Source organism: Strix aluco, chromosome 4, assembly GCF_031877795.1.
Source record: "Strix aluco isolate bStrAlu1 chromosome 4, bStrAlu1.hap1, whole genome shotgun sequence".
In the NCBI taxonomy this organism is placed as follows: Eukaryota; Metazoa; Chordata; class Aves; order Strigiformes; family Strigidae; genus Strix; species Strix aluco.
Genome location: NC_133934.1, coordinates 96918180 through 96931546, shown reverse-complemented (window position 1 = coordinate 96931546; position 13367 = coordinate 96918180). Strand labels below are relative to the sequence as shown.

Genomic DNA, 13367 nt, shown 5'->3' with positions numbered 1-13367 from the left:
TGTATTTACAGATGGCGTTTCTATGAACTCCCGCATGCCGTGAAGGCACTAGGCTGTCACCACCGTCTGAAGCCCTCGGAGCCAGTGTGTCTCCTGGACCCACGCGAGCTGGCGTGTGCTCACAGCTCTCAGGGGAGCTTCTCCCCTGCCTTTTCCTGCCACAGAGCGGTTGAGGCAGTGTTACAGTTCCCACTGACTTGCCCTTTCAAGGAGCCAGCATGCATTCCTTAGCGTAACCACAGTAAAACCCAAATTATGTTAGCAGGTCAGGGAGAAAAAAAAAAAAAAGACCTGCTTGTTCATGAATAATGGGAAGGAAACAGGTTGGTTGGTTTGTTTTGGTGACAGACTCTCATGTTTGCAAAGCTGTGGGACCTCTGCAGTACCCTATGAATAGTAGATGTATTTTATAAGGGTAAAACAAGTCTAGAAGCTGTCGTAGACAGCAAAGTGTATGATTCCGTGTAGATGTTAAATATTACGTGTAAATACTGCTCATACGTATGAAGCTAAAAATATATAAATCATGATAAATGTATACTGGGTTAAGAGAGGGAAGAAAGAGGAAGAATTTTCCTGTCTTTGGGACAACTCTCCATGTATCCAAATTCCAATATGGAATTTCTGTTGGAAGTCTCAGGAACAGACCTTGTGTATAGAGTGAGATACACAGCTTACCCTCTCCTCCCCAGCCCCGAAGATCCTTTTTTTCCTCCTCATACATGGAAAACATAGAAGGGACACTGGAAGTAGTAAAATGAGGGACTTTTGGAGGTTTCTACCCTAGTGTGCAACTATAGTTTCTAAGATTTCTGATAGTTTTTTCCCCTCAGTTCAGACTTTTCCTTGCAGGAGACAGGTACTTTGCATTTGAGTCTGCCTTTTTTCTGCGTCTTGCAACTTGACTCTAGATGGTCTGAAGAAGTGTTGTTGGCATCCAGAAAGACTTACACGAAGATAGTTTACAATATACAATTTACAATACAAATCTAAAAACCACTTATATGTAAGTTGTTATTTATTGAAACCCAAAGTGTTAACCACTACCACATGTAGAGGTTAAAAAGAGGCGGGAAGTTCAGCTGTGTTTTCTGACACCAGCATTAGTGTACAAATAGAAAATTAAAAGCAACTATGTTTTTCGGCCACACTTCTTTTTACTGAAGCAATGGATAACATTTCTAAGGGTAGGAATAATGCCAGTTCTGCTTGTCAGCTACACTGGAGGTATCCAAGACAGTACAAAGAAAGGCAAATGGAAAGGAGGGATAAAAATACTCAACAAAGTTGAACTCCTTGTTAAAGAAGTTACCATCTCTGGCTTCCTAATTTTAATGGAAACCTGAAACTAGTCACTCAGATTTTATTTTTTTTTTAATTTCAACTCCAGTTATAGTGAGCAACATCAAGTGCATCTTTCCGAGCAACATTAAGTGCATCTTTCTTTACCAACTGATGTTGTTAAATATCTGGATGGCAGTGGTGATTATTGGGATGGTTATGGTAGGTCTGGTCCCCCTCTTCAATTTCAGACCGTACATATTGTTTAATTCAGTGTAGTATGCTTGGTGTAATAGAAATTGTCATGCTTGATGTTCCTGATAAGACTGTAAATTGACTGGGGAAGAAAAAAAAAGCCCTTCTGAAAGGGTGCAACTTTGCAATGCAATTTTCCTTTTCGGTTTTGTTTAATAATTGTGCAGGTCCAGATTACAGAGCTGCTGATTATTACTGACTTAAAGAAGTTTCAGTGAAGTCTGAAAGATCTAAGGGTAAATCTCTCTGGTATTAGTTGGTTATAAGCATTTTAACTTCTGAGTTGTTCCCACCCAAATCCCAACCTGTAGTATCCTAATCCAAGTAGCCAGGACAGTGCAAAGGAAGCTCCAGGAGTGAAGGGAAAGTAGCAATGCGCATGCAGCACATCTCCATGTGAAGTGTATCTTTAACCGGAGAAACTCTGTGCAACTCCTAGGTGACAGATGAGAATGGTGAGCACTTCACGGGCAGATTTTGGTGGCTGATGGAGCTCAGGCTCTTACGCAGTGGAAGATATTTTCAGGATTGCTATTACTGTACAAGCACACTCCTAGCTCATGCTCCATAACCCCATTTGCTTTGCACTCCACATAATGCTTAAGTAGTAGTTATGGTCTTAAAACATTCCCAAACAGACTAAACAAAATGCGACCTTCCTGAGCAGGAACAGTTCAACTGTCAGGAATTTTCCTGAGTGACAGAAGTGTTAGCTCCAGTAGTCATGAAATTCTTTTTATTTCAGAAACACTATTTTTCTTCTTGTGAAAAGTATAAGGTCAAATAGTTTACAAGAGAGGCTTTGGTGGTGCTTTGTTTCCTAAAAAGAATAATTTACGCATCCGTGGGTTTCTTCAAAATGTTAAATTTAAGTTTTCCCAAAGTGAGTTTGCATAAATGACTAGCCAAGAATGCCTCCCTTGGCCAACTTCATCTCTGTTCCCTTTTGGCACAGCTCAGACAAAATAACTGAGGTTGGGCAAGAGATAGGCCTTGTGAATTTGAGGTTTAATGAACATGTGAAGTACAAAACAGACAATTTTGGCAGATTTCATTGTAACACTTGAAAATGTTTGTTTTTTCTCATATCAAGGCTGCAGAGAGGGTAGAAGTGTTTGGTGAATTTGTCTCGTGCTAGAATTACACTTTCTATTTATATAATCAATGTTAGGTCAGTTGTTTATAGCAGAATTAATGGCTTTGTTTATACAGTGTTCTGCTTTTATACATGTAATTCTTCTCTCCTTCCATTTTCAGGTTAGGGTTTGGTTTTGTTTTTCTTCATAATACACAATTGAAACAAAATGTGTTGAGCATGTGTGTGTTATTCCAGACTTTATTAGAATTCACTACTTGTATGAAATACAACAATATGTGGATGCACTTATGTAAACTATGGTCAGAGGGGGGTTTTTTTGTGTTGTGTTTTTTTTTTTCTTTTCTCATCATCATAACTTTCTCTTCTGCCAAGATGTTTTTGGCAGTTTTTAAAAGGTTTGCCATTAAAAAAATGTTATAGACCAAATGGTTTTTAGAAACTTTATTGAGGGCACTACTTAAACAAAGGAAGAGTTGGCACTGAATTCCTTTCAGCAGAACTTTGCACTGGGAAGTGTTGATATCTGGAAGGGAATGAGCAAAGACAACAAAACAGTAGGAATGACGCTGATTGCCGTTTTTAAAAGGAATCAGAAAATCCCTTGTAAAGCAAAATTTTTTTGCTCCTGTTCGTGTGTCACCTCAAATGTATAGAAAGATGTACCAGAGGTAGGATTCCTGCTTCCTCTCCCTCCTACTCTTTTCTTCTTTCCTTTTTTTTTTTTTTTAAAATACATATGTATTTAGACCATGTATCACAGGATGGGGAACATCCAGTCTATATCGTTATACCAGCATGTACTTGAAGCACTTACTGCCTGAACACAGATGATAATATAGTGCAACATAGTGGAAGATTACTGGGTTTTTAATTGTTAAGACTGTGACTGCTCCTGAAGAACTGCAAAATGTTAGTAGGAATATCCAAATATTTATTTGTGGTTTATCTTTCCCATAAAACTACACACCCCTCTAAACTTGCTAATATTTAACAGCAAAAGTTGTAAAAGAAGACTGTAATGAATTTGATGGCTGCATTTTTTCCCCTTCCAGAGCAAGAATTTACTCTTTGAGAAGATTAATGGTGGTCCAAAAAGAAGAAAGAGGGTAACTATCAGAATACTTTATAGCCCCTGTATCATCTAGAGAGCTAATAAGAATTAAAATCATACTGTTGAAATGTAGAGTTAGTCTAATGAATCTGCATTATACCTTAGATAATGCATAAAGTGAGGGAATCTCTGTGATAAACTACTACAGCAGGCTTCAGGACTGCCTACCAAGTACCAGATGTATTTCTCTAAATAACCTGTTGCTTTCAGAAAATGCACTTCAAAGCAGAGCATTAATTAAAAAATTTTATATGTGTTTTTAAATTGATGCTATTTGCATAAAACCATTCAAAAGTAATTACATGTCTTTTAAACAGAAATTAAAAGTTTCCCACTAAAAATACTGGTAAAATTAATTACCACTATCCATACATGTAAATGACAGTACAGCTGTTTCTTTAGCTGATCTAATTTGATTCACTTATATACTTTGATTTACCTCAGATTGAACTCCTATCTCTGTGTCCCACTTGCTTGAAAGACAGAATAGATTCTCATCTTTCTGCCCCTGAAACGAGGAAGGCAATCCACGTATCACAGAGAACCTCTGTACAGTCCACCTCACTATTTTCTCTCTTTTTTTTAGTAGTGTCAGCCCTTTTATCAAAAAACCACTTTCAGGCAGAGTCAAAGTCTTTAGCTTTGCAGCTGGTGGTTTGGCTTGTTTTTTTGGGTTTTTTTTTTTTTTAGTTTGTTTTTTTTTTTTCCAAGAAGAAAAAGTCCAGCTCTCTGCCAGAAAGTAGCTTTTCAAAATATGGCAGCACAGTTTATACTGTAAATTAAGTAAATTTGGTTTAAAATAACTGAAGCATAAGTGAAGATGATTTATTTATTTATTTACTTATTTAACTCTCAAACCTAGTCTTTGCTAGAAAGGGAGAAGGTAAGTTGATTTCTTATCAATTCATGCATCACTGGTAATAAACACTGTTCAACTGTAGGTTAATGATCTATCTTGAGCTTAGTATCTGCCTTCAGCTTACATTTGATTTTTGAGTTTGTTAGCAGAAAAGGAAAAAGGGTAGTTATCTGATTTTAACTCTAAAGTAGAATTTACTCTGGAAATAGTTGTGTGGAGTATTTATTAATACCTAGAGCAGCATGTTAAAGTGGGATTAGTGCAATATATACATGAGGAAAAAAAAACCAAAACAAAAAAAAACATTTTCTGTGTGCTGACTGACGTAATCAGATACAAAAGGAATAATGGCTGGAGAGACATGACAGCCACATGGCCACGGGCAGCCCAGAATTTTGGAGGTGAAGCTCCAGTTTCTTGTTTTGCAGCAGATTTCTTAGCACAGGCATGTCACTTAATGGTAAATTCATTATCATTTAAAGTATTATATTGTTTTGAGAGTAATACTGTAATGATTACTAATGCTTTAATGAACCATTCAGAATTTTCACTTTTATCAGCACAAGGGTAACCTAGAGCTGTCAGCAGCAGAGTGTATTTTTCCAGAAACCAAAAAGCCCACAGGATTCCCCTCCTGGCTTCTGCAGTCCCTGCCACTTCTCCATGCCCTTCTGCACAGAGAGTTTAGAGGGGACAGCTTTTGGCAACCGATTGGTCTTTTGGGTCAGAATGTTCCAATTTTAACTTAAAGCAAGTCATATTTGGAGAATTGGGTTGTCCATGGAGAGTAACTGTGTTCTGTCTATACAAAGTTACAGTGCAACAGTCACAGAGGCACTACTGAGTCTACAAAACTACATATTCTCTTAAGTATGTGTGTATATTCATATATGTATGTATATAAACACACATACAAGCATAGATACACATAATCAGTATATATAGCAAAGGTATATATTTACAATTGGCTACTGTGTTATTTTTTGCAGCCTTTGCAGTGCAAGACAAGGAAGCCTCCAGTGACCTCTAATTTAACTAGCAATTCTCCCCTTTTTTTTAATTTCTATGCATGAGCATAGCCCTGTCCAGAGTCTGATATCCCAAATATGACAGGAGTGCTTCTGTAATCACTGAATCCTGTTGCTGTGGGCTCAGAGCTGTACACAAAGGTACTCGGGAACCGCATTGCTTTGAATTCAGCATAGCTGTATAGGATTAAACATTTTTTAGTCAAATCAGCCCAAGATTTTGCATTATATTTTGTGTTTTCTTTTGTTGGTTGAGAATGATTCAAATTTGTATGCATTTTCGTTCTCTTCTACTTTATTTCAAAAAGTAGCAAGCAAGTACCATTCCAAAAAAAAAAAAAAAGGCCAATTAATCTTCCTAAGAATCTTCAAATAATTCCTAGAAGTTTATGCAACAGCCGAATTTCACTACATTAACATTAAACAGAACTTCTTTCAACAAACACAAACAAATCATTTACATGTGTCTTATTTATAACAATTTAAAGCATTAAATTAGTGTTAGTTTTACTTTCAAAGATTTTTCCACATTTCTTAATATTTTTATGTTTTCACTTGCAGCAGGCAAAACACTCAAAAAAACAATAGAAGAAAGCAAAAGGGCTGCTCTGTTATGATTAAGTATGATAGCGTCTACAAATCTGGAGAAACCCAAGGGTTTAAACTCGAAGACAAACCCCAAATCTTTTCCAGAGATTTGACAAATACTTGAGATATTTGAAAAAATAAATATTTCATGCCTATTTTAAAAGCTTTTTTTTTTTCCCCATAGTATTTAACTCCTACATTTTGGTGAAAGAAACACAGAAATATCTCAATAAAAGTAATTTCTATGATACTGCTAGCCTGACAAAAATCAGGAGATACTAGAAAATTTGCATTTCTCCAAAGTTTGTCCTTAGGTAAACAATTTTAATTGGCATCAAAACCAGCACACTAGAATTTTTGTCTATATCTGTGAAAGTATATACTTGAATTTTGTTTACACTGACACTCTAACAGGCCAGAAAGTGGGTGTAAATAATATTTAAGTTAATTCTCAAGCTCCACTAAACTGCTTGATACTTGCAAATACAATAAATACATTTTATTCCATTGGTATAGATAAAATTCAAGCATAGGCTTTCTACATTACTATGATCTCCAAACAGTTTTGAGACAGGATCTGTTCATCTTCAGTCTCACATTGTGCTGCTTGCATGGTGCAGAGTGAAGTTAAACCCTCGCCAGGGATGATCCTTCCAGCATTCCCTTGTTCTGGCAGTGGTAGGAGAGCCATTTCCTATGCCAAAACCTTGTTTGGCTCTGCTTCTGTGCCACCCGTTTTTTATCACAGCATCGAGAGGAAGCGAGGAGGGGTTTCCTGGAGAGATGGGCTAGAGAAGAGACTTTGGTCAAAAATGGTACCGTGGTACCTAACTTGCCTGTCAGCATAAGGTCTATCAGAGGCTACTGATTTAACCTAAAGCTTTACCTGTACTTCTCTAACAAATTCTGTCCTGCCTCAAGAATTAAGAAGTTAGATCTGCTGCTGCTTCTCTGCTGAGCTGAGGAAAGGAGGAGTGCAGCAAAAAGGCAGTGTTTAATTCAGACTGTCCTATATTCTTGATAGTCCTCCTTCACTTGTATTCTTTTTAGAGGATTGGATTAAATTCTTGCACACAAAAAATGTTAGAAAACAAAACACTGATTGACTTTTAGATTTACTCCCTGGCAGCAATTTTTTTTTCTTCAGTCTGCAAGTATTTGACAGATAAGAAATATATAAATATATTCAATAATCCTAGTTACCTTTTATATGTTTTCTTGTTTCTAATGAGCATAAATAATTTTTAACTTTTTCAGAGTGTGAACCCGTATCTGCAAGGACAGCGACTGGATAATGTTGTAGCAAAGAAGTCTGTTCCACATTTTTCAGATGAAGACAAGGGTCCTGAATAAGTACAATAAAAATGAATGATGAAAACTCATGCCATCCTCTGCTAGATCGTAATATTGCTTATATATAATCATCTATTAAAATCCTTGTGAATGGCAGCATGTTTATTATTTATATAATTGTAGATGAAAAACAGCTGTATTTATAACAGTATGTTCTCCTAGATAACAAAAATATGGTTCTGCTTTTCGTTAAGTTATGGTAAAAGGACATTTCTGTTATTTTTATTTTAGTCATGGAGCAAACTTAAAAAATGTTAGTCACTTTAATAGCTACGTGAGGTAAATGGTCTTAATGAGCAGCTTGTAAATAGGAAGATGTAAAAAAATTCCCAATTCGACTCCAACATTTAATCTTAAATGTTACTGTGTTTGACACATGAAAATTATAGTTTTATGTTTTGTTCACAAATATTGTTACTTAGCAAGGACAAAGTATTTATTTTACCCAGAGAATTTTGGCTTTTGGTCCATTTTAATAAACATTTAAGCAATCTACAAGGTTTGCAAAGTGACATTTTCCAAAATATTTCAGAGGCCCATTTGTCTTGGTTATTGCTGTGCAAATTTAAAAATTAAAGAACTGCTTTTTGACTCTATCCACTGGAATATTTTTCTGTTAGTTTTAGTCGTTCCATGTCCACAACTTTCCTGAACACTTGCACATCTATCTTCCTTATCAATGGTACTGTTGTGTGGAAATTAATCTCCCCCGCTGTTCTTTGTCTTAGTAACAGCAGCATTTATGCATTATCACATTCTTAAATTATGTGTCCCTGGGATATTATAAGTGAAGATGGAGACATTTGTCTGTGTTACTAATGTTGTGTCAACATCCTCTGAATCTAAATGCAGGATATGAAGGCCGTTATAGTTGATGATCTTCCAAAACTATGATATTCTAATAATGCTGGTAGCTATCACTGCTCTTGAAGTTGCTCTGGGAAGCTTAAATTGCCTTTTTGCCCCTAGGAGATTGAAGAACTTTATATTTCAGAAAACTGAGTTCTCCCTTTCTGAAAGATGAGACTATGAAATTATCTAATTTCAGAGCGCATCTGAAATATTTCAAGCCCATATGCATGGGGCATTGAAATTATGGAAAACAGCAGTAGCCTACACCTTTGAACTTCAAATCTATGGAAAAAAAATTGTAGTTTCCTTCCCTGTCCTACAGAAAGACAACACTATGACAGGCATGATGACCCCTGAGAAAAAACAGGTAAGAAACTAACAGAAACTTAAAGGCCCTAGCTACCTAAGATTAAAGTTAATAGGATGGCACAAATACGACTGTGTATGGCATTTGCTTTTTCTATCCCAGCACTCAGTAATTTGTAGTAACTTATGTTATGAAGACAGTCAGTACTGTCATGTCATTTATGGGTAGATTGCAAAACTCTGTAACATTCTAGGCTAAACTATCATGTCTTCCATCATACTTCCTCTTTAAAAAGATTCTGGAAAACTAAATAGTATGCAACGCAGTGGGGTTTATACTCACATGTGATATGAAATTGAGGAGTCTGTGTGAATCACAGAGCTCCTTCCAATTCCAGTGCCTGGAATGGGATGGGAGTAATCCAGCTGTTCACATGAGGGAACTTGCATTCTCTGCTTCTGAAGCATACTCTTTTTATCTGCGCTCCTGCTTCGTCTTCACACAGGTACTGAGAGCTGCAGGGTTGCAAAGGTTGTCTCCAAAACCAGAAGAAACCTATATATTGTGGCATGAATCTGAGATCAGAACCTACTGATGCCCAGTGGCCCAGAGTGTGTGAAACGGTGGTTCCTCCCACCTAACCCCACAGCCAGCTGCTGGTGCTGCCACAAGGCTGCCAGTTGGTCAGAGGCTACATTTCCATTACTAAGAAACTGGTGTTTCTTCAGATACTCAACTGTCTTAACACTTTTAAAACAATCTGAGGTATATTCTGTCCTTGTTAGCTGCAGTAAAAATCCATTTTAATCACAGAAATGAAGCAACCATGAAGGCAATTTATTTAAATTTTTACTAAGGACCAGTACATAATAAAAGGTGCTGTGTACAGTAAATGGGGGGCTTAAAAAGGGAGAAGTAAACAAGTATTGTTTCCTTAATAGTATCAGAAATCTCACATCTGATTTTTTGAAGCACTTTAGCTCACTACACCCCCTGTATGAGGATGTGCTGATCCGGTGCTGCTAGCTGACCAGCACAGGGATCCCCAGTGGCTGCCTGTCACCCTGGTAGGGCCTGAGGAGCTGCCCTTCTGTTTATGGTAGAACTGCACAGAGCAAGCGAAGGAAAAATTGCACAACTTAGAGATGTTTTTGTCTTTAAATGCAGGCAAAAAAACCCTTTACACTGTACAATACAATGATGCATCTTACTGGAACTGTCTGCTGGAAGAAATCAAACACATGGTGGTGAGCAACCATCTGCTGAGTACATCAGCTTGAGTGTTTCACCAGGAAGACTCAACAGCACTATTGTGAAATTTTAATAAAATATAGGTATTACACCATGATAATGAGATTAATTATTCTAATTTCAGTTTCATAGCAGAGCTGCCTTTCTGTACTGGTATTGGTAGTCCCATGTTAATTAAAAAAAACCCAAAACCAAGCAAAAAAAGTTGTCCTTCCTCTGCTCCAACAACAGTCCAAACACGTAGATGTATTTTTTAATAAAGAATCATCACAGTGCTGGTCTTTCAGAATCAATGAACAAAGATACTAACTATCCCACTTACTAGGAGCTCACTCCACCAAACCAAGATTTACAAGAATGTAAACAGCTGTTCAGCTCTTACAGGTGTAATCACCCTTTTACATTTATGATGCATGTGAACTAAGGAGCATGTATATTGCTATTGTTGTTTAGAATTAAATTAAAACCTTTCAAGATTATTTTCAAATCTGCACGTGTATTAATTACCTCTGACATATTTGAGACACAATGTGCTTGAAAAAAGCTATACAAAATAAAGTGTATTGCCATGCAACATTGGTTTTGTCTGGTAAAGAAATATTTATGACCTTAGTTTAAAAAAAGCACTGTGTAACTGAGCAGATTATAGTATTTGATTGCAACAAAAAAACTTACTCTGGGGGTGCATGTGTACATATATACGCACACACACTCTTAACATACACCTTTTAAAAGATAGTCTTATAATAAACTCAGTAGTAAAGAATATAAAGATGTCAACCCACAGAAGAAAGTAATATAAAAATGCTTAGTGAATTATTTAGGAGGGGAAATAGCGATATGCTTCTTTTTATTGGCACATTTGTATTCACCTAACAAAACCATGCCACTAATCTATTCAGCAACTCATGAGCAAACCAAAGAAACTTGGAACTAGTTCTGGGAATCTGATGTCAGTGTCCCGAGAGTCACTTACAAGACTGTAAGTAAATCTGATCTGAAGCTTATTTTACCAAAATATGAAGTGTATTTTCATCTGTTAAACTGAGGAAGGACACAGGCAGAAAGATGACTACCAACTCAGTTAAGTTTTTGGCTTCATTGTGGACAAAGTGACAGGAATCTTTGTTTCCAAATGTCAAGAGTTGGGGATGAAGACAAGTATTTTTTGATGATGGAGAGTTGAGTCCATGCCCTCGAATCAGGCCTCTAACCAGTTGCGGTGTGAAAGTGTTGAAAAGGCTTTGTTTTCATTTTCATGCTGTACAAAAACTAATTTTTGAACATTTAAATTTGTTGGGAAAAGCCCATAACAACACCAACACAAACCAAACTTAGAATCTTCTGGCCTTTTTGCTGGTAAGCTCACTAAACCATCTTACCTCATTTGTAATGCTGTAACACTTGTCCTGTGAATTAATTTTTATGCAAGTTCTTATTTTTTACATGCAAGTCTGGAATATCTGGATCATTATGACAAAGAGTTCAAAGATAACTTTTCAGGCAAAGTCACAGACTTGATTTATGGAGGGAGAAGGGGAAGGTACATGGATTCAGAAGATGCTACCATGACCACATGAAAATTTAAAAGGTACAAGGAAAGTACAGTTTCACATGACTCACAGGGGGGAATGAGTGTCTTGTTCACTGTTTTATTAGCAAGTGTGCTATAGGTAAAATTTAAGGTACCTCTCCATCCACATCAGAAGCTATCAAGGCTATTGGGGAATCAGAGAACATTATCATCAATTTTGAGACACCTGAATCAAAGGTTTCAGGCTAGTGGAATTGACAGTTAGATTTAATTGTATTTCCACCATGCTTGATACAAATAGAATGGCAATCTGATATGCCTTAAAGAAAAGACAATTGCAACAAAAAGCAAAGCGAACATACCGAATCCATTGCCACATGTATACATATGCATACACTTAAAAATTCAGTTTTGTTTGAAGTCATGCAATTACATTCAATAATCTTAAATAACTATCATGTTCAGGAATTATCTCAAATAATGTCTTCTTTTTAAGTAAAGAATTACTGTGTCCCTTAAAAGGTCTGCCTGTTTGTGGTGCCTAGAGCCAAAGGCAGGTTCCAACCATAAGCAAAGACGACAAGCTCCCTTGAAGTGCGCAGCCACTGACAGTGACCTACTTACATGCAAACTAAATAAAAACTAAAAGGAAATCTAGAAGAAGAGAGTGGAATTGCCATCATGAAGGGCCCCATGAACCTCAAATATGTCTGACTGGCACAGGATTGGGTCCTAAGCCAATATTTCCAAATATGAGGCAATTAAAGGGTCAAATGAATCATTTTCCAAGCACATGCATGGTCCAGGTCTACCACACTCAAGCCTTTTGCTGTTAGGTGAAGAATGGCATTGAACTCCAGTTCATCATCCTAATTCACCATGAGAAGGAAGTATGTAGTATCAGCTCATGTTTGCTTTATTTCTGATGCTAACTGCTTTGCTGTGATTACATGGATCCTGACAGTTGGAAGAGCTGCCAGCCGTGTGCTCAACACATGGGAGCATAACAAACTTTAAATGATGTGAGTGTCATGGCAGCAGCATTACCAGTCAGAACTAAAAGAGCTTAAAAAAATTTCCTGTTTGACTAACAAGGTCTGTTTTTGTATGTGGGGCAGAGGTGGGGAAGGGATCAGAGATGGTAGAAATTTAGAATGGCTTCAGACTTTAAAGATTAGGTAGACTTGAGTCACCTCTTTTTATTTTTTCCTATAGTTCCTGTTACCAAAACACAAGGAATCCAGCTCCTATTTGCAATGCATGGGTGTCTTTTACATTTAATCACTGTGTTTCTTCATCCTACTCTCTGTCCAAGAAAAACAGTCGTGGGAGTTGGTGGCTAAACTTCATTGTAAACTGAGTGAGGCAAAGGAGAAAGCACAAAGAAAAATAATGTGTGCTACTAGCCTCAAACTCTCCCTCCTTCCCCAACCAGTGTCACTCATTTACAGACCATTAAGCTCTGATTTTAAATGTATAAACACTGACTACTTTTATCCAGACCTTTGTTCTGAAGGTAACCACCAGATGACAATGTAACATTCTTGGTAGACACCAAAGATGATAGCGGTTTTTAGGTCTGGGCATCTGACTATTTGTTAGATCATAGAAGGCACATACAGCTTTGATACTGGATTCAGTCTTAGCCTCTTTTAATTAATTCTGTATTCTGAGAAACAAAAAAAAACCCCTAGCAGTTCTTCAGTGCATTATCTACATTCTAATGCCACAAAGTCCTCTAAAAGTGACTGAAATTCAAGTGGGATAGCCCCTATGGGGAAATGTCATCCTGACACCTTTCTACACTGGGAAATAAAACAACACACTGTGACATTTTTATTTCTAAATG

The 13367-nt window shown here is 37.0% G+C and overlaps 1 protein-coding gene across 6 annotated transcripts in view; it reads left to right on the top strand.

Moving 5' to 3' along the window:
* The window catches only part of SCG5 (secretogranin V), a 32178-nt gene extending 21620 nt beyond the window's left edge, over positions 1–10558 (top strand). For all 6 annotated transcript variants that reach the window (XM_074824494.1, XM_074824498.1, XM_074824495.1 and 3 more), the window contains exons 5-6: positions 3688–3741; positions 7479–10558. In XM_074824494.1, the coding sequence (XP_074680595.1) occupies positions 3688–3741; positions 7479–7574 (150 nt within the window). In that variant the 3' untranslated portion in view covers positions 7575–10558. The remainder of the gene's footprint in view (positions 1–3687; positions 3742–7478) is intronic.
* The last annotated feature ends 2809 nt before the right edge of the window (positions 10559–13367 follow it).